At 48.9% G+C, this 23,923-nt stretch overlaps 1 protein-coding gene across 2 annotated transcripts in view; it reads left to right on the forward strand.

The window, feature by feature from the left end:
• BPGM (bisphosphoglycerate mutase) overlaps positions 1-16,731 on the forward strand; it is a 46,384-nt gene extending 29,653 nt beyond the window's left edge. Inside the window, exons 1-4 of one of the 2 annotated variants that reach the window (XM_068141869.1) lie at positions 771-852; positions 1,922-2,014; positions 3,429-4,084; positions 13,642-16,731. In XM_068141869.1, coding sequence (XP_067997970.1) covers positions 3,484-4,084; positions 13,642-13,820 — 780 coding nt within the window. In that variant the 5' untranslated portion in view covers positions 771-852; positions 1,922-2,014; positions 3,429-3,483 and the 3' untranslated portion in view covers positions 13,821-16,731. Of the gene's footprint in view, positions 1-770; positions 853-1,921; positions 2,015-3,428; positions 4,085-13,641 lie in introns of those variants that run through there. The other variant, XM_068141870.1, reaches the window with a different exon arrangement.
• Positions 16,732-23,923: the final 7,192 nt, after the last annotated feature.

The following is a 23,923-nucleotide window of genomic DNA, read 5'->3' on the forward strand; positions in this document are numbered from 1 at the left end:
GACCCGTTTCATCACCACCGGGGAATGAGCGAGGGGGTGCTGGGAGGCAGCCCAGGACATGGGTGCTACGCTCCTTCTTACGGCGGCGGCTCTGGGCGGGAGGGCAGGACGGGTCCAGAGGCCGCAGGCAGCCCAGCTCTTTCCTTCGTCTCTTCCCTGATGCGGCAAACGAAGTGAGCCTGCATCTTCCCTTCCCACCGCTGCCGCCGTGCCTGGCCCGGGCGCTGGGTGGGGAAGTGGAGGTGCTTCGGTGGTGGACAGAGGCCCGAGGTGACTCTGGAGGAGTCACCGGACCAGAGTGGCTTCGGGAGAAGCCAAAGGCTTGGCTGCCTCTGGTCGTGTTCTGCACGTGTGACCCCATTTTCTCCCAGTACGGTGGCGCCGACAAAGCAGCGAGCATCTGCCACGCCGGTGCCGCCCGCGTTTGCGTGCCCGTAACCACGGAGGACACCGACACTGTGGTAGCAGCCTGCTCTTGGAGGGCGGGATTTTCATGGAAGGAGACGACATCAGCATGGTTGAAAGGCTTCGCCGGGCACTGAGACCCGCGCAGCGATGCGGACCGCGGTGGCCCTTGAGGGCCCGGCACAGCCACCCGCGGCTCGGCTCCCAGCTCGCTCGCAGGCACCACGCCGCTCTCCGCGTCACCGCCCACAAACTCAGCTTCATTGGCTGAGGGCGGTGCTCATCCTCTGTATCAGCCAATCAGACCCCCCGGCTTCGCGGGCGCGGGGCCGCGGAGGCCTCATTACGAGGCGGGGCCCGCCTCCCTCCCAAGGCAGTGGCGGCAGCGGCCGGTCGTGTGTGCGGCGGTGGCGTCTCTGGCTTCGGGGGCGGGCTGCAGCGGTCCCTGTAAGGCAGCGCGGATTTTTGTCTGCTCATGCTCTGAGGCCGAAGGACGAGCGTGGGGGGAGGGCGGTTAACGGTCGTGCGGGAAGAGGTGGAGGGACCTTGGGCTTGGAGGGGGCTCCCCGCCCAGGCCGACGGAGCGGCTGGGGGCTGCTTCGTGGAGGGGTGGTGCTGGCTCTCCGGGCAGGCCCTACGCGGAGGGGCTCTCGGGGCCCGCGGGAGGTTCCCTGGGGCTGGGAGTGCCGGGGTGCAGGAGGCTCGGGACCTGGCGGTGACCGCATACGTGCGTGGGCCCCTCGAGGGGAAGGGTGGTGGTGCTGGGGCCTGGGGCAGGTGGTGGCTTCCTGGGGGGACAGTAGCTGTGACAGTCTCTGTTCGCTTGTGTGTGGGCTGCTGTCCTGCCCTGCGGGGCAGCCTCGTGTGTTTGTGCGTGCCTGGGAGTCGCTGCCCTACTTCTGCGTCTGTCACGTCTGCCCTGGCTCTGGGGAAGCCTCCCCTCTCTTAAGGGAGCCTAAGGCACAGGTACACCGCACAGGGACGTTTGGGAAAAGGGCTGAGCAGCTGAACTCGTGGTAATTGTTATGAGGAGTCCTGGAAAAGATTGCCTCTGGCAGCTAGGTTTTAAAACTCCGCTTGGCTAAAAGCTCTGTGGATGTAAGATGTTTTGCTCAGCACCTTGCTCTCCGGTTATACCGAGCCAGGGTTCTGTGTTCCTGCCCTGTGCTGGATATAGGTCTGCTGTCTGCATCCTCCGTGGTGTCCCAGAGGTTTTAGTAGGTTTCTGTGTGCCAGACTTATGGTAATTGCAGTCTAAACAAATCTGGGGGAACAAATGATATCCTGGGCCATCTGGGAGATGAGAAGCTTTCCCTTCTTTGGAATGCAGGAGCTGTGCATCTTTTAGGGATGAGGAATTGGTAGCTTTCCCAGCCCATCCAAGGAGTCTGTGCTCCTTCCCCACCCCCTTTCTTGTTTTGTTACAACTCTGAGAGCAGGTGATGGTTGCCACAAGCATTTGCATTTCTTTCTTTTCTTTCTATGTGAGTGCTTGATGTTTATTCTCTTCCTGCAGGTCATTAGCCAAGGGTGAGTGGTGTCTTCTGTATCAAGCAGCTGCTGAGTCTGCGCTGGGATTTGGATAGGTTGTTCCTTTGCCATAGGAAAGGTGAGTAGGCTTATTTCCATGTGTTGCTTTAAGGCTTTCTAGCTTAAAAGCTTCCATAAGTAGACTGATGTTTAAACAATCTTGTTAGTGCCAGGCCTTTCTAAATTCGCTTGAGAATGCTGATTCTGCTTAGTCTTTTATAAAGCTGAACTGGAGTTATGGTTCCCCAGATGATCACAGGTCTTTCTGTGAGTCTTTCTCTCGTGTCTGTGGAGTTTTTTTTGGTGGTTTTGTTATATTCAGTGAATCTTTAATTGGTTTTGTCCTGAAGTACCCAGCTAAGAACTTATGAGAACAGGTGCATCTCCTTCATTGTTGTGTGGTTTTGTTGGGTGGGTTTTTTTTTGTGTGTCAGCTCTTAATTTGGTTTTGTAAATTAATTCCTGTGGATAATACATTCAGTTGATCTGAACAGTGAGGTATCTGCAGAGAGGATGTTTTACAGGGCTGTGTTTTGTGCTGGAGTTCATGCTCTGAACACACTTGAGTTTAATCTCGCTTATGGCATGTTGTAGAAAGCATTTCCATCCAAACCCCAAGTGATCTGTCTGAATACCTCTTTTTGCTATAAACCTGGTATCCTAAGGGGTGTAGTTTAGTGTTGTCTGGCATTAAATGACACCATGTGATGTTACTGCAGAGTGAAAACATTAGTCCAGGTGCCTGAGAATCTGGCATTATATTTCATAGACACTGGAGGCAAAAATATACCTTGGAAGTCAGGAAGGAGATAATTCTATCTGTGAAATCACTTGTGGACTCAGTGAAATGAAGATTTATTAGTTGTGCATTACATCCCAGAGTAGCTGTGTGCTTGAATATGGAGGAAGAGGCCTGGGGGGGGAAAAACCCAACCAAACAACAAACAAATAAGCAGAGAGCAGGCTAATTAGCAGTACAGGATGGGGATGTGAGGAAACAAGTTTTGCAGAGTCTGATAATGGAGACATCTCCCTTGAGTAAGGTAATAAGGTTCTGTATGATGCCAGTTTCTATTCCGTGGTGGTTCTCTCCAGTTGCTGTGGATGAAGATCACTACTGTCTCTTCCTGCATTTGCTTGGAGCCAGTGTGGCTCCAGGCAGCTTTTAGGAGTTTGGGCTTCATGCCTCACTTCTAATATAAGTTCACCAGTGAGAGTGGTTGGGAGCCTCTAATGTGGAATGAAGCTCTGTTTAAGCTCTTGAGGGAAATCTGTAGGCAGGAGCAGCTTGTACAGCTCTGCCACTTATCAAGTAAGTGGGCTAACTACAGCAAACTGGAGGATGGTGGTTTTCCTCCCACATGAGAGTGGGAAGGAATTCAAAGTCAGAAGACCTCAGAGGTAAAAACACATTTTGATTCTGATAGTTCTCTACACTTTGCTGCCATATTATTGTTACCCATGGGATGTTTGTGTCTCATGTCTCTGTCCAGATGCATTGTTATTAGGTTCCAGGCCGGTTGTCCTCTGTGCTGAGCTGCAGCCAAAATGGCCAAGTACAGACTTGTTCTCTTAAGACATGGAGAAGGAGCCTGGACCAAGGAGAATCGCTTCTGCAGCTGGGTGGACCAGAAGCTGAGCAGCGATGGGATAAAGGAAGCTCAGAACTGTGGCAAGCACCTCAAAGCGCTGGGCTTTGAGTTTGACCTTGTCTTTACTTCTGTGCTCAGCCGCTCCATCCAGACTGCATGGCTTATCCTGCAAGAGATGGGCCAAGAGTGGGTCCCCATTCAGAGTTCCTGGCGACTGAATGAACGTCACTATGGTGCACTGATTGGGCTCAACAGAGCAGAAATGGCTCTTAATCATGGGGAGGACCAAGTGAAAATATGGAGGAGAAGCTATGATGTTACCCCACCTCCCATAACTGAATCTCACCCTTACTACGAAGAGATCTACAGTGACCGCCGGTATAAGTGCAGTGATGTTGCTCAGGATAATCTCCCAAAGGCTGAAAGTCTCAAAGATGTGCTTGACAGACTCCTTCCATACTGGAATGAAAAGATAGTGCCAGAGCTGAGAAGTGGCAAAATGATCCTTATCTCTGCTCATGGTAACAGCAGCAGGGCATTGCTGAAGCATGTGGAAGGTAAGGATCTTCCTCTTAGTCTCCTCCTCTTTTCCTTACTGTACTGTGTAGAGCTTTACATCTTGTTCTGAGGTCTGTGTTGCTTATCTGGGCTATGTAACACCCAAAGTCTGTAGTCTCTGAGAGAGTTAAAAAGTTGGTCTATTGTAACAGAAATTAAGCTAGGAGATGTGGAAGGGAGAGAGAATTGATTAGGCTAATATAGTTGAGAATGAAATGCTTTTACCTTGTTTCTCCCTATTTGAAACTTCTGTATTCAAACTAACTTGGTCTAAGGTAGACAAAAAAACCCTTCAAGCTTCATTTTTGGAGTTTTTTTTTAGGTGGGTTTAAATCATGTCTGCTGTCTCCACAGCTCAGCTGAGCACTTCTGTGTTCAGATGTGCTGGAACAGTCAGGACAGCTGATACTTCAGCAGGAGTCAAGGTCAGGGAATAAGCACGTACAAGTGGTTTCTGGAAATACAGAGGCTGTGAATTCTGGGGTACAGATCACTGCTTGAACGAAGGAGGAAGGCCAGTTCCACTGGTGTGGTGTCAGAGTGGTTGCCCAGGCTATGGGAAATGGTGAAAAATTAAAGGAGAAAGGAGTTGGGGGATCTGCAGCCATGGTGTTTCCACGGCCATGCCCCTCCCTACCCCTTGCTTCCCACGAAGTGAACCACTTGCATGGAATCGTGCTGGCCAAGCCCGTTGTGGACTGCAGACCACAGCTTCAGCAGAAATCCTAGGCCACTTCCTGTGCAGGCATGCACCAAGGCTAAAGCTGACAGCATCAGTGACTGGAAAAGGTTACTTTAAAGCTGGTATGGCTGGATTCTTTGCTGCATTCAGAGAGCAGTGTAGGTTAGAGCAGGTGTTAAGCTTTTCTTTTAGACAGCCTGTTGGGTGTATCTTTAAAAGGGTTGTTCACACTCCTGTCTGTACTGCACTATACCTTGCCCCTCCCAGCATGTGCTTACATAGGGAAATGTGAGGAATCCTTGGCAGGGGATCTGTCCTGTTGACCAAAGACCTTCCATCAGCTCCCTTAGCTCCCACACAGGAGCAGTTGCTGCATACGTGCTGCCCTTTTTGCAGTGATTTGGATTGCTCCATGTCTGTCCTGAAGGATGGCACCAGCGCAGATTTAAGACCCCTGTTATTGCAACCTGTTGGGTTTTATTAGAGCTCCAGACTAGATCTGCCTGGGTCTGAGAAGTGCCTTGTCTGCATTGCTGTCTCCCTCTCCTGAAAAGTTATGAATTTTGAGGTGCTCTGGAGCTTTGCTGGAGTTGGACCTGATTCAACAGTGCTTAAAGTTCGTCAGTATTTATAGCACCCACTGTGAAGTGGCCTTTGTTTGGCAAAGGAACTTCTTCTGGCCAGCTTAGTGTGCCTTGCACTTCACTGGAAGCTTTTAGGCTCCTCTGTCTTAGCTGGAGCTGTGTGTTTTGGTATTTATAAAACTGGGCTCCAAATACCTCAAGCAAAAATCCCCTATGAGTGCTTGGATGTCTTGGGCGTAGGGATCACTTGATCTCGGAAGATGGAGCTCAGAAACTTTAAATGGTAATGAATGTTTTCATTGGGTGTGAGCTGATGAAACCATTGCAATTGTTTCACTGTGAAATGTAATCTCTTTTCTGAAAGGCTTCACAGTATCCTTGAAGTTACTGTTTCAAGGAGGTTGTTTCCTTTTTTTGAAGCAGGCTTGTAGTTCCGAGTGGTTCCTTGTCAGAAGTAACTGGTAAAGGGCTTGAAATGTCTCTGCTTTCCACCTGCACGCGTTGGAGCACCAGGATGTCACATTAGCAGGGCTTTGAGTGCAGGTCTGGATTTTGTTGTTTTCTCAGTGATGAGTGGGACCCCATTACTGTGTATTGAAATGTCTGCAGGATCTGTTATGGATGGCATATGGGAACTCAGTGAAAACAGTATTTAACACAAACTAAATACTTGGTGTTCTGAGAGAGATTTCCCCCTGAGGGTGCTGCTGAAGTGTTGTGTGCTGTTTGGTGCCTAGTGGGGGTGCTGGGCCTTCTAGGTAACCTCTGACTTCAATAAATGCCACCAGGGACAGGTGTGGCTGTTTTGGGCAATCCTGTCACAGGAGCAACATCTTTAACTGAGCTTGTTCTGTGCTTTCAGAGCACTTGTTCTTTGCATCTTCTTCAGGTGGTGTAAGTGATGATGGTAGGAATCATTGGCCCAATTGAAAACTGTCTTGCTGGTCTTCCAGTTAGAATTCTGTTGTTAGGTTTGGAAAGGCTCTAGAAGTAACACTTTGTTCAGGCAGCAGCCTTGCACTTGCTGGTGGAAGTGTCATGTCATGACTCAAGAGTCACAAGAGAAGTTTCTATTAGTATATAGACCATGACCTGTGACCCATGTCTTCTAAGAGCCCACATTTTTTACTTTGTATACCAGCTCTGATGCATCACAAGAGCAATGGCAGCAAGATGCTAATGAGGAGAGTGTCTGATCATATCAGACTTGTTCTATCGGTTTCACTTTGGATGCTGAAACATTGATTGTTAAAGCATCAATTGCTGAACTCTGGTAAAGAAGCATCCTTGATGCATAGGGTCCACTTGCAGGTGATTTGTCTAGATTCTTCGAAGGAGGAGTACTTTGCCCTTCCATCTGATAACTGATACTTCGGATAAGGCCCGTTCAGTGTGTCCCATTGTGGAGGCATTGTTAGGGTAATAGTTGTGACAGCTTGTCCTGTTTCTGTTGAAGTACTAACTGGAGACCAAGTCCAATGGACTAATTTTTCTTAACTGATGGAGAAAATGGGCTCTTAGTTTCCTTTTGTCCTGACCGTGTAACCCTGAAGCCTCATGCTGAGTACATCAACGCTGGGTCTGGTGGGAGACCTGCTTGTAGAATTGCCTCCCTGTTGAAATGTTAGTACCTCTTGGATATGGGGTGGTGGTCACTGAGCCTTGTCCTGCTCAGGGTAAGAAATGTTCTGTTGAAGGAAGATGCAGAGGTTCCACCTATTAGCTTGTTTGGCTGTGGTTACAGAGATGGGACAGAGCTCTGGCAGTGGGCTTGCAGGCCAAGTGTGGTGACTGGGAAGGCCTAATGCTAGTCTCAACAGCTGGTGGAGCAGGGAGTGCAGTGCCCCCAGGGATTTTACTTGTGTGTGTTACTGATAGGTAGTTGACATGCTGGACCTACAAATTGAGACCTGGTGTGGACTGGGTATTGAGGACTGCCTAATAAGACTTACTGATTTTTATTGATTGACATTGAGGAAATACTACTGATGTGACTTTGGTGTCTGAGGGCAGAAACCAGCTTGAGATCTGATAACTCACTGCTGCTGAAATGAGGTCTTACACTGTCATTCATCCCAGCCTTTGCTCTGTGCTTCTGCTGCTTTGTGAGCTGGTTGGGTTTTGTTTTGCAAGTTGATTTTGCCTATAAACTGGCAAGAAACAGCAAGGAGTAGGCAGTTCTGTCACGGTGGAGCTTTGAAATCAGCTCTGAAGGAGATGGCAAGTGCTAGATGGTAGTGCAAAAGGGCTGGAACAGCCTGACCAGCACTTGCAGCTGGGACTGAAGGGTTTCAGACACAAGTTGTTGGTGACTGCTTTTCACAAATTTGGGCTTCAGGTACTCAAGATTGCCCAAACATTTCCATCTTGCTGAAACAGAGCTCTGTCCAAGGGCAGTATGTATGCTGATAGGCTCCAGAGTTGTGTGCTTGGAGAACTCTGTCACAGGGATGCCCTGGGGGTGGTGGTGCAGCCTGGGTCTCTTCAAGATATCTGGGACTGCCTTACCTAATGTCACAGCTGATGTAGTAGCAAATCTCATGCCTCTTAGCCTGTTTAATCTTGGGCTGCTGGAGGAGTTTAAGGCAGGCTGGAGTTTTCTACTTCATGGGAATGATAGCTTCATGATTTGCTTTCCTACACTGTCTCATTTGGGTCATCTTGTTAGTGACCACAGTCTGTCAGACTTGGATCAGGAGCTCTTCATGTGATGACATTGTATGGGATCTGGCTGAAAGAGTTCATTTTCCCCATAGCAGCCCTCACAGGGCTGTGTAGTGGCAGCTAGGAAGCTGTTGGTAACAGATCAGTGTTTTGGCTACTATTGAGCAGTTTTCACAGCATGAAGGCTCTCCAGCGTTTCCTCCTACCCCAGCAGGCTGGGAGTAGCCAAGATCTTGAAAGGGGACATAGGCAGGAGAGTTGACCTGAAGTAACCAAGGGGATAGTCCTTGCCATATGGCATCTGCTGAGCAGGGGGGCATTTGTTATGATGCTTCTCTTCTGGAGCAGCTGTTGTGTGCTGAAGCCCTGCTTCCTGGGAAGTGACTGGATGTTGTCTGCTGATGGAAAGTAGGGAATGAATCTTTGGTTCTCTTTTGCTTCTCTGTGGCCTTTGCTTGTGCAAAGCTGCTTTCATTTCAACCCATGAGGTTTTTTCCATCTTATTTTCTTCCTGTAGTGTCCTGAGCAGTGATAGTGGCATAATGAGAACCACTGCAGTTCTTTGTGCTCCACACTGCCTTGCCACACAAACCAAATACAGATACAGAAAGTCTTGGCAGATGTGAGAGTGGAACAGATGTAGATGATAGGCTGTGGCCATGGTTGTAGCCTACCCATCTCTATTCTGTCCTTCAAATCTGCACACACAGCTAATGTTCTGTAAGGATTATTAGGCAGTTTTTAGCACTGTGACCACTTCCTTCCTCTACCCTACTGAAGCTAGGTGCTCTGCCAGCCTGCAGGGAGGGCAGAATCTGACTCTGAATATTTAACTTCTTGGGCTACAGCTTCAGTATTTTCATTAAATTTGTGGGAGGGATGCCACAACCTGGTTTTGATCTCAATTACAAAGCAGCAGTTCTGGACTAAGCCCATTGTGGATGAATTTATGTATATGATCTTGTGTGTTTTGTTGGATAACTCATCTGACCTCGAGTGCAGCTGCTATGCAGGGGAGGGAGAGGTGTAGCTGTTCTCAGGACTGGTTGTGTTTTTGTGTTGCTCTGACCATAAGAATAGAAGGAAGGAACTTGACAAGAACAAGTGGGAGGGAGAGGCTGAGCCAGCCCTTGCAGAACTTGGCCGTAGGTGCTCAAAATCCAACCCCAATGGGGTTTGCCTTTGTAGGACTTCCTGGGGTGCAAGTATTGCTAGGCACGCTGTGGCCTAGTCGGTAAAGGAGAAACACTAAACTTGCACAGAGGTATTACTGGTCACACTTTGGTCACTGAGTTCAGTGAAATGGAACATAAGTGAGCTGGGAAAGAATTCAGAATGACTTGGAAAGGTCTCTTTTGGAACTGCTGTACCAAGTTCTTAGACTGATGTAGCCAGCTGTTTGCTGCTCTGCAGCTGCTCTTGAGGAGCAGTGTTTAACAGGTGCTTATGAGTGAGCATGGGGAGATGTCCAATCAGCATTTTATCTGGGGTCCTGAGGAAGACTGAGTTCTAATAGCTGTAAGTAGGCAGGACTTTAGTTCTAAACCTCCTCAGGAAACATCTGCTTCCAGCAGTACAGCAATGCTGAGACCCAGGCTTTAGTATTCCCCTGGAGGGGGAATGTGTTGATTCTTCAATGGTCTTTTTCCCTGTTGCGCTTTGAAGTTAGTGTTTGAATCCTTGCCCTGGTTTTACCCTTGCTTATGAGGTGGGGTGGCACTGGCCAGCTCAGATGAAGTGCAAGAGAAGGTCACTTAGCTATAGTTACAGCACATGAAGTAACTGGATAGCAGTTAGCTTCTACTTGCAATGGCTGGAGCGTAAAATGTCATCCCTTTACTCCTAGGTTACTGGGTGGGGAGTGTTCTGTGTGTGTTTTGCCTGCAGCTGAGGAGCTTGTGTGGCAGGCTTGATCAGCATTTTGCTTCCTGAAGGACAGAAATACTATACAAATACAGTAGCAGTGCTAAAATAAAGAAACAATAGTATCCTGTTGCTTTAGGATCTTCACCTGACTTCAACTTGCAATTGCAGCCTTCTGCCTGTGACACAACACTTGGTGTGCAGAAGAAACCCGAGTGAGAAAGCCAAGATACTTGTTGCAGCTTGTTTTATCTGAGGCTGCACTGTTTTGCTTTGTGAATCAAGAGTAGTTGACATTGGTGTGGTCACTTTGTTCTCTTAAAGCAGACATTTCTAAAGCTGTGTAGCTACAGCTAGTTTTGTTTAACCCATCTTTAGAGGGAGCCTCTAAACATCCTTGCTGCTGACCACACGGTGTGGTTTGCCTAAGCATTCCTGCATGACTTCATCTTTGTGCACAGCTGAGTGGTTTAGATGGGGAGATGCTGAGAGGGAGGCAGAACTCTTCCTAGGGCTGGGTTCTCTGAGGATACCTGCTGGTGTGTATGTTTGAATCTAGTGTTTAAGAATCTTTGAGATAAGAGCTCAAGTATCTTGACTGCACCAGGGGAGGTTTAGGCTGGAGGTGAGGAGAAAGCTCTTCCCAGGAAGAGTAATTGGCCGTTGGAATGTGCTGCCCAGGGAGGTGGAGGAGTTACTGTCCCTGGAGATGTTCAAAAAAGGATTGGATGTGGCACTTGGAGCCCTGGCTTAGTTGTCAGGTGGTGTTAGGGATTAGGTTGGACTTGATGATTTCTGAGGTCTTTTCCAACCTGGTTGATTCTGTGTGTCAAGCTCCTTGAGAACAGTCCTTGTGCCAAGTAACCATGCCTTTTATTTACATTAATTTCTGTGGAATGTTAATTTTAGGTGCTCCTTGGGTGCTTTTCTCTAGGTCTGTGGTTCTGCTGCTTACAACAGGTGAATGAGTTACTCCTTGTATATGGGGATTGCTTAAAATGCCAGAGCAAAGGATTGATTTTTTTAATGGACCAATGGCTCAGTATATAGCAAGGTGTAGGCTTCTTGCAGGACTTTCTCTTGCTCCATGCCCTTCTGAAGCTTAGGGCTAATCTACAGCTGAGCTAAGTACTTAGCCTCATCAAAACAAGAATAGGGCACTGCAAAAGCTGCATGCTTGTGTAATCCCCTGGCAGGGGCTGAAAATGATTCTCAGGTTACAATGATCTCTGTTTTTTTGCACCCTGTTGTCATCCCACTGTTGCTGAGTGACTCGACTCTGTGTGGGTTTTCCTGTTACTATGTTGGCTCTACTTTTCCCCCCTTAATGTGAAAATCACTTGTAAATTAGCACCTGTGTTCTGAGAGTCATCTGTGCTGTCAGCTGCTCAAGAGGATGTTTTCTTCATGCACCTTGGTCTAGTTTATAACTGTCACCAGTTGAGGAGCTTGGGTTTGTGTGCATTCTCTAAGTGTGAATTACTTAATGCTGTCCTGCTTTACAACAGCAAGCTGCTGCTGTGAGGTCAGTGTCTAAAAGGCAGAGGAAGGAGAAAATTGACATCCCAAATTCTTTCCCTAGCAGTTTTTTTTCCCCCCTGAAATTTTTGAGGAATAATGTTTTTACAGCCACTGCTTCTCAGTGAAGCTATTTACACTTTGTGTGGAAGCCTTACTAGGAGATTTGATACCAAAATTCCTTTGGATTCTTTGGATGTAAAATTAACCATTTCATTAAATCAGAGCCCCAGAATGTTTCAATAAAGCACAAATGGGTGAAAAAAATTCTCCCCATGGCCACATTATTTTAGCAAGTAGAAAAAGTCAGGAAAGTATCATGGTATCATTCAGGGTTGGAAGGGACCACAAGGATCATCTAGTTCCAACCCCCCTGCCATGGCCAGGGACACCCCACACTACATCAGGCTGCCCAGAGCCTCATCCAGCCTGGGCTTAAACACCTCCAGGGATGGGGCCTCAACCACCTCCCTGGACAACCCATTCCAGGGCTTCACCACTCTCATGGGGAAGAACTTCCTCCTCACCTCCAGCCTGAATCTCCCCACCTCCAGCTTCATTCCATTCCCCCTAGTCCTATCACTACCTGAGATCCTGAGAAGTCCTTCCCCAGCCTTCCTGTAGGCCCCTTCAGATCCTGGAAGGCCACAATGAAGTCACCTCAGAGCCTTCCCTTCTCCAGACTGAACAGCCCCAACTCCTTCAGTCTGTCCTCACAGGAGAGGTGCTCCAGCCCTCTGCCCATCCTCCTGGCCCTTCTCTGGACACCTTCCAGCACCTCCACATCCTTCTTGTAATAGGGGCTCCAGAACTGGAGGCAGTACTCCAGGTGGGGTCTCACCAGAGCTGAGCAGAGGGGGAGGATCACCTCCCTTGCCCTGCTGGCCACACTTCTCCTGATGCAGCCCAGGAGCTGATTGGCTTTGCAGGCTGCAAGTGCACACTGAGAGCTCCTGTTGAGCTTCTTGTCCACCAGCACCCCCAAGTCTCTCTCCTCAGGGCTGCTTTCCAGCCAGTCCCTGCCCAGCCTGGATTTGTGCCTGGGATTGCCTCAACCCAGCTGCAGGACCCTGCACTTGGTCTTGTTGAAGCTCATGAGGTTGGCTTGTGCCCACCTCTCCAGCCTGTCAAGGTCCCTCTGGATGGCCTCCCTTCCCTCCAGCCTGTCTGCTGCACCACACAGCTTGGTGTCATCAGCAAACTTGCTGAGGGTGCACTCAATGCCACTGTCCATGGCACCCACAAAGGTGTTGAACAAGACAGGTCCCAGGACTGGTCCCTGAGGGACTCTGCTTGTCCCTGGCCTCCACTGGGACATGGAGCCATTGACAGCCACTCTTTGGGTGCAGCCATCAAGCCAGTTCCTTATCCATCCAGTGGTCACCCATCACACCCATGTGTCACCAGTTTGGAGACCAGGCTGTGGTGCGGGACAGTGTCGAAGGCTTTGCTCAGCTCCAGCCAAACGACATCAGTTGCTCGCCCCTCAGCTATTAATTTTGTCACCTGCTCATAGAAGGCCACCAGGTTGGTCAGGCAGGATTTGCCCTTGGCAAAGCCGTGCTGGCTGTTCCAAATCACCTCTTCACTATTCTTCTTAGGTATTCCAAGCTGTAGAGGCTGCCTTTCTCCCTTCTTCCATTATCCTTCATTTGTGAGTAGAAATGAATATCCTGCATCTGGTAGTTCTGAGAGTAGTACTCTAGGCAAGGTAATGCAAGCTTGATGTTGAGAAATCAGATGTGTGCCACTTACACTAGAAAAATGAAATCCTCTTCTGTATTTAAGGCAGCTCCTGAGAAGTGTTGCATAGGGAAAAAAGAAGGCAGGATACTGAGGCTCATTTAAAGAGGCTGTTTGGTTGCCTAGAGGTTGGAGTAGCACATGTGGACTCTAATCCTCTTTTGTGATATGAATTGGGAGTATATGAAGGAGAATCTCTTGTCCTCAATATCCTGTGCTAAGGCTAAGGTGTAATCTCCAGGGCAATCTCTGCCTGCTGTTTTTCACATGTGTAGACTGAAAGGCCAAGAAACTGTCTTCACTTGGATGGGAATTCCCTCCTCTTAGCTGGTCCTAAAGCATTAACCAAGCTGTGGTCTTGCCAGGAATTGGCCCTTGAGCAGCTGGTGCTATTGATGGAGGCTGGAACATGCCTTTATTTTAAGACTCAGAAATAAGGCTGAGCTGGATGGACAGTTGATAAGCTGGATGCTTAAGTGTAATTCTGTGTTTGCTTTCCCAGGTATCTCTGATGAGGACATCATCAATGTTACTCTCCCCACTGGTGTGCCCATACTTCTTGAACTTGATGAGGATCTGCACCCTTTAGGCCCTCACCAGTTTCTAGGTGATCAAGAAGCTATCCAAGCTGCCATCAAAAAAGTGGAAGATCAAGGGAAAGTAAAATCTGCTGAGAAGTAAACTCCTATGGACACAGCTGTTTTCAGTGTGGTAATGAGTGATGTTTTGTATGACTGCTATGTTGCACTGTGTGAAAGTCAGTTTGAAGCACTAAATTGGACAGTTTTGAGTCTCAGGTTGGTAGATTTTAACCCTCTGCCTTTCAAAAACTGGAGTTCAGATTACAGCATGAGATTATGGATACTGGAAATGACCCATTCAGGTAATGGAAACTTGAAGAGCAGTCTGTCTCTGATCTAGGATTGAGGGTGGCCCAGTACAGAAGTAAAGGGATGTTATTGATGTCTCCTAGTAAGCAGGCCTTATCTGTTAAGGGACAATAGTACCACCTTCAAGGATTAATTAAGGCTAGGTTGATATTGGCACTAAAACTTTCTCTCTGAGGAAATGGCACCAGGTAAGAGTTAGTCAGTATGACTCTTCTGTATCAGTGGCCATGACACTTTGTTCTGGATGGATTTCCATCTGTCTTTCAGAACATAGCTGTACAATTCCTTGCCTTTGTTTTAAGTCTTCCAAGGCCAGTTCATGGTCCAGAAGGGAATTCTGTAGGGATGTTCAGACTGCTATAGTTACTGCAGCTGTCTTTTGTTATGTTATAGTCCAATTTTTAAGGAATCCCTTTTCTTACACCATGTTTGTAGAGCCTAGGGTGGCTGCATTAGAATTTGACTCACTTCAGTCCAACTAAGCACAAAGGATTCCAGCTCCATGTTTAAATTATCACTCAGCTCAGTGAGTGACCTGGATAGCTGTGAAACCCTTCAGTAGTGTGTAGAGGTTTGATCATCTTAGTCCAGTTGTTAGAATAATTCCTGTGTACCTCAGTAAAACTGGATATAGGAACCCCCCCCTTTAAAATTTCTTGAGTTGCAAACGTCTCTTGATAAATATGGTCCACAATCCTATTCCTGTGGTGTCCTCTGGGGGGCTGGAAGAGGTGCATAAGGCATGCAAGAAGTGTTACTGGCTGTAGCTCATTCAGCCAACATGCTGATAGGGACAGATATTCTGCTGTGCCTGAAAGTGTTCTCCTATGAACCTCCTCACAGTCATACCTTGATTCCTGCTGAGTGTGGCCTTGCTGTTGTGTCTGGCACTGAACTTGAGCAGTTCACACTGGCTGGGTGTAGTGCAACGTGTGACAGTTTGGTCCCTATGTGCAGAAGCATCAGGATAACTCTGCCTTTGAAAATGTGCTCAAATCTTACTTGCAAATATGAAATGGATACTTCAGTTTGGATCTGACCCTGCCTCAGCACCTGAGCATCTGGACCAACATGGGTGGCACTTGTATGTGTGCTGTCAGGAGCTGGATGTTCTCAGCACGGCCCAGTCACAGATCTCAGGAGAAGTGGATGAGATTTCCCTTGGTGACAGTACAAGCTTTTAAAATCCAGGCGTGGCTGCAGCTTAGCAGCAAGCAGCTCTGTAGCTCATCTTATAAGTGAGAGGATGTGTTTCTAGCTGAGGGGAGCAGTGTGGTGTGCCTCTGACAGTCTCACTGCTCCATGGAGGCAGGCTTTCCAGGTCTGATGCCAGCTCATGTTAGTGTAGCACATACTCCATAAAAGACCTCTTGCTAGATGTTAGTTTCTCTTGCATGAATGATGCTCAGGCTTCTCTCTGGTTTTGTTTCTGAAGCCCTGGCAGTAAGAATAAAGTTTCATGTTTGGTGTTTTGTTTTAAAGGTGTAGCTGGTAGGTTTCCTCTGCTTTGTGCAGGCAAGGATATTTCAGTGTTTTATTCTCCAAAATACTATTAGCAGCTTCCCTGCACTCTGGTACTGACTTTTATGGGTTTTTAGTTTTCCATGCATAGAGTAACTGAATCTTAGTTGTTACTTTACCAGTCAGTGTTGTGGAGTTAAACTGTTGATCAGAAAATGTCCACCTGTCAGTGCTGTGAGGAGGGAGGGTAGGCCAGTGGCTCTTGAGAGATTAGATCCTTCCCCAGGCATTCAGTGATGTTCACAATCAAGTAAAAGTTACTGCAGACTTGTTAAGAGGGTGAGCAGAGCCACCTGTTGCCAGTGGGAGCTACATGGATCCAGATCTGGGGGCTTGGCTATCAGTGTCCATGTCCATTTGGCATCACGGTGGTGTGATGCAGAACTTCTTTAGGACTTGAGATGCAGCTGGAATATACTTAGCAATGAGCCTAGCTGAACTGGGAGATGTTCCCTCCTCCCCTTCTGTTAGATTTAATGATCTTTTCTGGGGATGGAGTGAATGTAGCAAGCATTAATGTGGCTTGCAGCTGAATGGGTGAAGCTGGCTGAAAACACCCTTTCCAAGAGTGGTGGCCAGTAAGAGAAGCAGGGTGATGTTTTCCAGTGGCTCTGTTCCTGCAGTGCTGCTTGAGGTGTGAATAATGACAATGCTATGGGAAGTGTAACCTTTCCTTTGGTTCTGACTCTAAAATGGTGGCAGGCTTTTATGTGCCCTTCTGGCAGCAATACCACCTTTCAAAAGCATCAAATGGAACCAGCTGGGGGGGTCATAGTGCTCTTTCTGTTGTAATACCATGGGATGCTAGCTCCTGAATGGCCTTCCAGGTAAATTCCTGAATTACAGTATGTGAAGAACAGAAACTGACTTCCATCACTGGTGGCATAAGGATGCCTGATCTTCAGGCACAGCTGCACTGGAGGCAGAGATGAGTCTCTTGCTGGTGGCTTTGGAGATCAGTGGTTGGAAACTCTTTTCCCAATGTTGAAGCATGTCTGAGTCCCCTGACTGGTGTCTCTGCAGTTGGCATTTTGGGTGTGATTGACTGGGCTTGTTTACACTTTTTAGAAACTTGTGGTTCAGTAGCAGTAATTTCTCTAGAATCCTCTTGAGAACCTTTGTAAATATGATGGAGCTGGCAAGTCATTTGTAACTCAATAAATTCGTCTGAGACAATTTAACTTGGCTTCAGTCTGTTCCTTTTATTCCCTTCCCTTTTGTCTCTCTTCCAGGATAGAGAATATGGATAAAACAGTGACCTTTATGGTCCTAGCACTCATCAAGCAATCACAGATCACATATCATGCAGTGAGTAGGGTAAAAATAGTTCTACAGCAAACACTACCTCATGTTTACATGCAAAGAAGTTGGGCTGAAGGGCTTTGCATGCTCATTGGAAACTATGGTGGCACTTCCATAGGAACCACAAATGAAACAGATCCAGAACAATGGAACTAAAGAAATGCTCACTTGTTTCCTGGGGACTGGAACACCTTTCCTACAAGCCCAGGCTGAGGGAGCTGGGGTGGTTCACCCCAGAGAAGAGAAGGCTCTGGGGAGACCTAACAATGACCTTCCAGTACCTGAAGGGGGCTACAAGAAGGCTGCAGAGGGTCTGTTTACATAGGGTGAGGAATGATGGTTTGAAATGAAAGTAGATTTAGATTGGCTGTTAAGAACAAGTACTGCACCATGAGGGTGGTAGAACACTGGAGCAGGCTGCCCAGGGGAGGTAGTTGAGGCCCCATCCCTGGCTTAGCAAGGCTCTGAGCAACCTGATCTAGTGGAGGGTGTCCCTGCTGATTACAGGGCCTCAGACTAGATGACCTTTGGAGGTCCCTTCCAACCCAAACCTTTCCCCAGCATCCTTGAGTCACCTTTTGCACTTTGCTCTGCCTTGGCTGAGTTCTGTCTTAGTTACACTTCACATTCTTCCTGAGTCATATCCACTGCTTCCTGTGGGAAAAGCCAGTCTGAAGATTGGCTTGGATGAGTCCTGGGCCTTTTTCTATTAGGAAAGGTAAGAGTGCAAAGAAACTTGCTTGGTCTGCACAGCCTGAGGAGAGACCATCTCTGCCTAGCCACATTGTCAAGATGTCTACTCTTTTGTTTTGGAGACATACTATTGATGGAAACGGTCTTAAGTGCTGCTGGAATACCAAACCAATCCAGCTCTGCTTCCACAAGTTCAGTCACTGTTTAGAGCTGCCAGTTCTCCAAGCTCGTGATAAATGGCACTTGGCAATTGCTTTGTTGTCTTTGCTGGATCTCCTCAGTCTTCAATTCCCATGCCAGGAAGGAGCTGTGACTCTTCCTTGTGTTATGGTGGCCAAAGGTTTTGGGGGCTGGCTGAATACTGTAGGAAGGTTGACTTCAGCACCACCCAAAGTTCAGGCTGGCTGCTTTGTTAGCTCCTGGGTTGTCTTTGGGCTCTTTTAACAGAATTTAGGAGCCATTTTGTGTCCCCACTCTACAGAAGGATGGGGGAGAGGGATAAGAGTCTCCCTGTTCTTGCTCTTATTTTATTGATGCAGGAGGGGAAGACAGCAGGTACCAGGCTATTAGATGTTGCTGTGCTTGCTTCCTGACTTCTGACTGCTGATTTTGATGGTGTGGGGACAGGCATTGACCCACAACTTGGAGATGGAAACACAGATGCTGCTGTGACTCTTATCAGACTACAGAAAGCAATTGTTGCCCTAATGGAACCCCTGGCATTAGAGGTATGGTGTCTGCAAGTGTGTGCTTCATGAATATATCTGGTTTTCCTCAGGTCTTTCCCAGCTCCCTTCCAGCCTGGCATGTAAGCTTGAGACATTTCCCCACCTTCTGTCTGGCTCTTTTATGAAATAAAAGGTGAGAGAAGTTCTGTCCTACTGCAAAGGCCGCAGGAGCCTGTTAACAGTGAGTGGCAGTATTTTGCTGCCAACTTCCAGGCTGTTCATTTCTAGCTTGGAACAAGCTGGGAACCCAGTATCATAGAGGACCATGATGCTGGCAGAGCTGTTTAGTGGAAGAGGCTGTCTCTTCTGGAAATAAATGTTTCCTGCTTATTCCAGGTGCTAATCTAGCAGAAGTGCTGGGAAGGAGGAATGTGCGTTTGCAGTGACCCCTGCAGTCTAAACTGGGGATGCTCTGCTGAGGAGCTAACTATCCTAGTGGATCCTACCTTCCTGGTGGGTACTTGTCATACTCCCAGTAATCACAGAACATTAGAGGTTGGAAGGGACCTCCAGACATCATTAGGTCCAACCCCTCTGCCAAATCAGCATCACCCAGGGTAGTCTGCACAGGAATTCTTTACCTCAGTCTTCACTGCAAGGGCCTCTAGCCACACTCCTGATGTTATGGAAGACAATGCCAGGGACGGGGAGGAAGAACTGCCCATGGTAAGTGAAGATCAGGTTGGTGATCACCTGAGGAACCTGAAAGTGTTCAAGTCCATGGGACCCCACGGGTACTGAGATAACTGGCAGAAGAGGTTGCTAAACCCCTCTCTATTATATTCCAGAAGTCATGGCAGCCTGGGGCAGTCCCCACAGACTGGAAAAGGGGAAACATCACCCCCATTTGCAAAAAGGGTAAGAAGGAGGAACCAGGGAACTCCAGGCCAGTCAGTCTCACCTCTGTGCCTGGAGAGATCATGGAGCAGATCCTTCTGGAGGCACTACTGGCTCAGAATAATAGTGAAGAGGTGATTTGGAACAGTCAGCATGGCTTCACCAAGGGCAAATCCTGCCTGACCAACCTGGTGGCCTTCTATGAACAGCTGACAACATTAACAGATGAGGGCAAAGCAACTGATGTCGTTTCCCTGGAGCTGAGCAAACCCTTCGACACTGTCCTGCACCACATCCTGGTCTCCAAACTGGTGACACATGGGTTTGATGGGTGACCACTAGATGGATAAAGAACTGGCTTGATGGCCGCACCCAAAGAGTGGCTGTCCATGGGTCCATGTCCCAGTGGAGGCCAGGGACAAGCAGAGTCCCTCAGGGATCAGTCCTGGTCCTGTCTTGTTCAATATCTTTGTGGGTGCCATGGACAGTGGCACTGAGTGCACCCTCAGCAAGTTTGCTGATGACACCAAGCTGTGTGGTGCAGCAGACAGGCTGGAGGGAAGGGAGGCCATCCAGAGGGACCTGGACAGGCTGGAGAGGTGGGCACAAGCCAACCTCATGAGGTTCAATGAGACCAAGTGCAGGGTCCTGCAGCTGGGTCGAGGCAATCTCAGGCACAAATCCAGGCTGGGCAGTGACTGGCTGGAAAGCAGCCCTGAGGAGAGAGACTTGGAGGTGCTGGTGGACAAGAAGCTCAACAGGAGCTCTCAGTGTGCACTTGCAGCCCAGAAAGCCAATCAGATCCTGGGCTGCATCAGGAGAAGTGTGGCCAGCAGGGCAAGGGAGGTGATTCTCCCCCTCTGCTCAGCTCTGGTGAGACCCCACCTGGAGTACTGCCTCCAGTTCTGGAGCCCCTATTCCAAGAGGGATCTGGAGGTGCTGGAATGTGTCCAGAGAAGGGCCAGGAGGATGGTCAGAGGGCTGGAGCACCTCTCCTGTGAGGACAGACTGAAGGAGTTGGGGCTGTTCAGTCTGGAGAACAGAAGGCTCTGAGGTGACCTCATTGTGGCCTTCCAGTATCTGAAGGGGGCCTGCAGGAAGGCTGGGGAGGGACTGCTCAGGATCTCAGGTAGTGATAGGACTAGGGGGAATGGAATGAAGCTGGAGGTGAGGAGATTCAGGCTGGAGGGGAGGAGGAAGTTCTTCCCCATGAGAGTGGTGAAACCCTGGAATGGGTTGTCCAGGGAGGTGGTCGAGGCCCTGTCCCTGGAGGTGTTTAAGGCCAGGCTGGATGAGGCTCTGGGCAGCCTGCTCTAGTGTGGGGTGTCCCTGCCCATGGCAGGGGGGTTGGAACTAGCTGATCCTTGTGGTCCCTTTCAACCCTGACTGATACTATGAATGCATCCAGGTGGGTTTGGAAAGTCTCCAGAGAAGGAGACTCCACAACCTCTCCTTGTCTTATTGCACACCCCAGAAAAGAGATTGCCCCCTCCACTTGACACCCATGCTGGTGTGTTATGATAGTTCTCCAGTTCAGTTCTGTGACTCTCCAGTTGTTCCTAAGCTTTGCTGATGGTGCTTTTCAGAAGTGGCAGAAGGCAGGGGTACTTGGCTGTGCTAGGGGTGAACAAGCAGGCATACAGAGCCATAGCTGACTCTGAAGACAAGGTAGTATGTTACTTAAATTGCATCTGCAGACGGGTTTGCAGGAGTGCAAGTGGACAACAGGTGGAGCAAGTGCATTGTGGTATGAGCAGGAAAATGGGAGCAGTTCTGTGTGCACACAGCTACTGCAACAACTATAATAGTGATTGATCTACTTTTCTAGTAATAACTTCTGTATTTACATCAGGAGAAATTCTGACATTGTCTGCTACTGTATTATTAAACTAGAACTAGAATAGCATTAACCAGGTTGGAAAAGACCTTTGAGATCATCAAGTCCAAGCTATCACCCAACACCATCTGATCAACTAAACCATGGCACGAAGTGCCTCATCCAGTCTCTTCCTAAACACCTCCAGTGATGGTGACTCCACCACCTCCCTGGGCAGTATATTCCAATGGCCAATACAGAGGGACCTTGACAGACTGGACAGATGGGCAGAGTCCAATGGGATGGCATTCAACAAGTCCTAGTGCCAGGTGCTGCACTTTGGCTGCGGCAATCCCATGCAGAGCTACAGGCTGGGGTCAGAGTGGCTGAGAGCTGCCAAACAGAGAGGGACCTGGGGGTGCTGATTGACAGCTGCCTGAATATGCCCAGGTGGCCAAGAGGGCCAATGGCATCCTGGCCTGCATTAGGAATAGTGTGGCCAGCAGGAGCAGGGAGGTCATTGTGCCCTGTGCTCTGCATTGGTTAGGCCACACCTTGAGTCCTGTGTCCAGTTCTGGGCCCCTCAGTTTAAGAAGGACATCGAAACACTTGAATGTGTGCAGAGAAGGGCAACAAGGCTGGGGAGAGACCTTGAGCACAGCCCTGTGAGGAGAGGCTGAGGGAGCTGGGATTGTTTAGCCTGGAGAAGAGGAGGCTCAGGGGTGACCTCATTGCCCTCTACAACTCCCTGAAAGGTGGTTGTAGCCAGGAGGGGTTGGTCTCTTCTCCCAGGCAGCCTGCACCAGAACAAGGGGACACAGTCTCAGGCTGCACCAGGGGAAATTTAGGCTGGAGGTGAGGAGAAAGTTCTTCACAGAGAGAGTTGTTTGCCATTGGGATGTGCTGCCCAGGGAGGTGGTGGAGTCACCGTCCCTGGGGGTGTTCAAGAGGGGATTGGACGTGGCACTTGGTGCCATGGTCTAGTCCTGAGGTCTGTGGTGACAGGTTGGACTCGATCTTTGAGGTCTCTTCCTTAGTGATACTGTGTTGTGCTCTCTATAGCCTCTATGGAGGCTATGTAAGCCTCTATAGAAGCTGCATGGGGCTATATAGAGGCTCAGTAGAGGCTCCATAGGGCATCTTAGGGCTCTTTAAGACATCTTTGTGCTCTATAGAGGCTGCATTGGGCTCTATAGAGGCTCAATGGATGCACCACAGGCATGATAGGGCTTCAGAGTGCTCTAATGAGACTCATTAGGGCTCCATAGCGATTGTTTTGGGCTCTATATGGCATCTATAGAGGCTCCTTGGGGCTCTATAGCAGGTCCACAGGGCTTTGTAGAGGCTCACAGTGCTCCACATGGGTCTGTTGAGGCTCGCTAGGCATGGGTGGACTAGGCTAGGGTGGGGTAGGCAGTGCTGGTGTTGGGTAGGTTCTACATGGCTATGTAGACATCTATAGAGGATCCACAGAGGCTCCATAAGGCTCTATAGAGGCTCCACAGGTTGTTATAGAAGATGAGTTAGGCTCTATAGAGGCCCTAAAGAGGCTCTATAGGGATATGCAGACACTCCATGGGGCTCTACAGAAGTTCTATAGGGGCTGCATTGGACTTTAAGAAGCTTCTATAGAGCCTCTAGAGATGCCTGTGTTGCCAGATAGAGCCTACCCCACTCTAGCATAGCGTTCCTCACCCTAGCCTGCCTCACCCAGACTAGCCTAGTCCTGATGAGCCTGTGGAGTGCCTCTATAGAGCCCAAAGCCGCCTCTATAATGCCCTATAGAACTTCTATAGAGCGCCATGGAGCCTCTGTAGCATCCTATGGAGCCTCTATAGAGCCCTATGAAGTACTGTGGAGCCACTATAGAGCCCTAATGACCCTCTATAGAGTGCTCTGTATCCTCTGTAATGCCCCATAGAGCCCAAGGGAGCCTCTATAGATCCCTAAGGATCCTCTATAAAGCGCAGTGGAGCCCTATGAAGCCTCTAGGGGGCCACTACAGAGCCCTAAGGAGCCACTCTAGAGCCTTATGTAGCCCTATGGGGCCTCTACTGTGCCATAAGGAACCTCTATAGATTCCTACGGAGTCCTCTGGAGCTTATGGAGCATCCTATAGAGCATCTACAGAAGACTATGGTGCCTCTGTAGAGCCTTATGCAGACTCTATAGACCCGTGGGAGCCTCTATATAAACCAATGGTCACTACAGAGGTTCCTTTAGTCTCTATAGAGACTCCCATGGGCTCTACATAGGCGCCATAGGCCTCTACAGAGGCAACTACGATCATTCTAGAGGCTCAATCGGCCTCTGATGGGCTCCTTAGGACTCTATAGTGGCTCCAATGGTCAATATAGAGGCGCCATAGACCTCTACAGAGGCTCCATAGGCCTCCATAGAGGCTCCCACAGGCTCTTCAGAGGCTCCATAGGCCTCTATAGAGGCTCCCTTGAGCTTTATAGACTCTCCCATTGGCTCAATATGGGCTCCTTAGGCCACTATAGAGGCTCCTAAAGTCTATATAGAGGCTCTGATGGTTTACAGAGAGGCTCCATTGGCCTCTCTAGAGGCTCCCACGGGCTCTATATACATTCCCATTGGCTCAGTATGCCTCTATAGAGTCTCCATAAGGCTCCATAGATGCTCCATAGGCCTCTATAGAGGCTGCCACAGGCACTACAGAGATGCCATAGGCTTCTGTAGAGGCTCCATAGGCATCTAGAGAGGCTCCCACTGTTTATAAAGCGGATGCATAGGCCTCTATAGAGGCCCCAATGGTCAATATAGAGGTTCCATAGACCTCCATAGAGGCTCCCACTGGCTCTTCAGAGGCTCCTTAGGCCTCTATAGAGGCACCCACTGTATATATAGGGGCTGCTTAGGCCTCTATAGAGGCTTCAATGGTCAATAGAGAAGTTCCTTAGGCCTCCATAGAGACTCCCAAGGGCTCTACAGAGGCTCCATAGGCCTCTACAGAGGAAACAAAGGTCCATATAG

This window comes from Melanerpes formicivorus, unplaced genomic scaffold (genome assembly GCF_026170545.1).
Source record: "Melanerpes formicivorus ecotype bairdi unplaced genomic scaffold, bMelFor1.0.p_v2 SCAF_8, whole genome shotgun sequence".
NCBI classification, from domain to species: domain Eukaryota; kingdom Metazoa; phylum Chordata; class Aves; order Piciformes; family Picidae; genus Melanerpes; species Melanerpes formicivorus.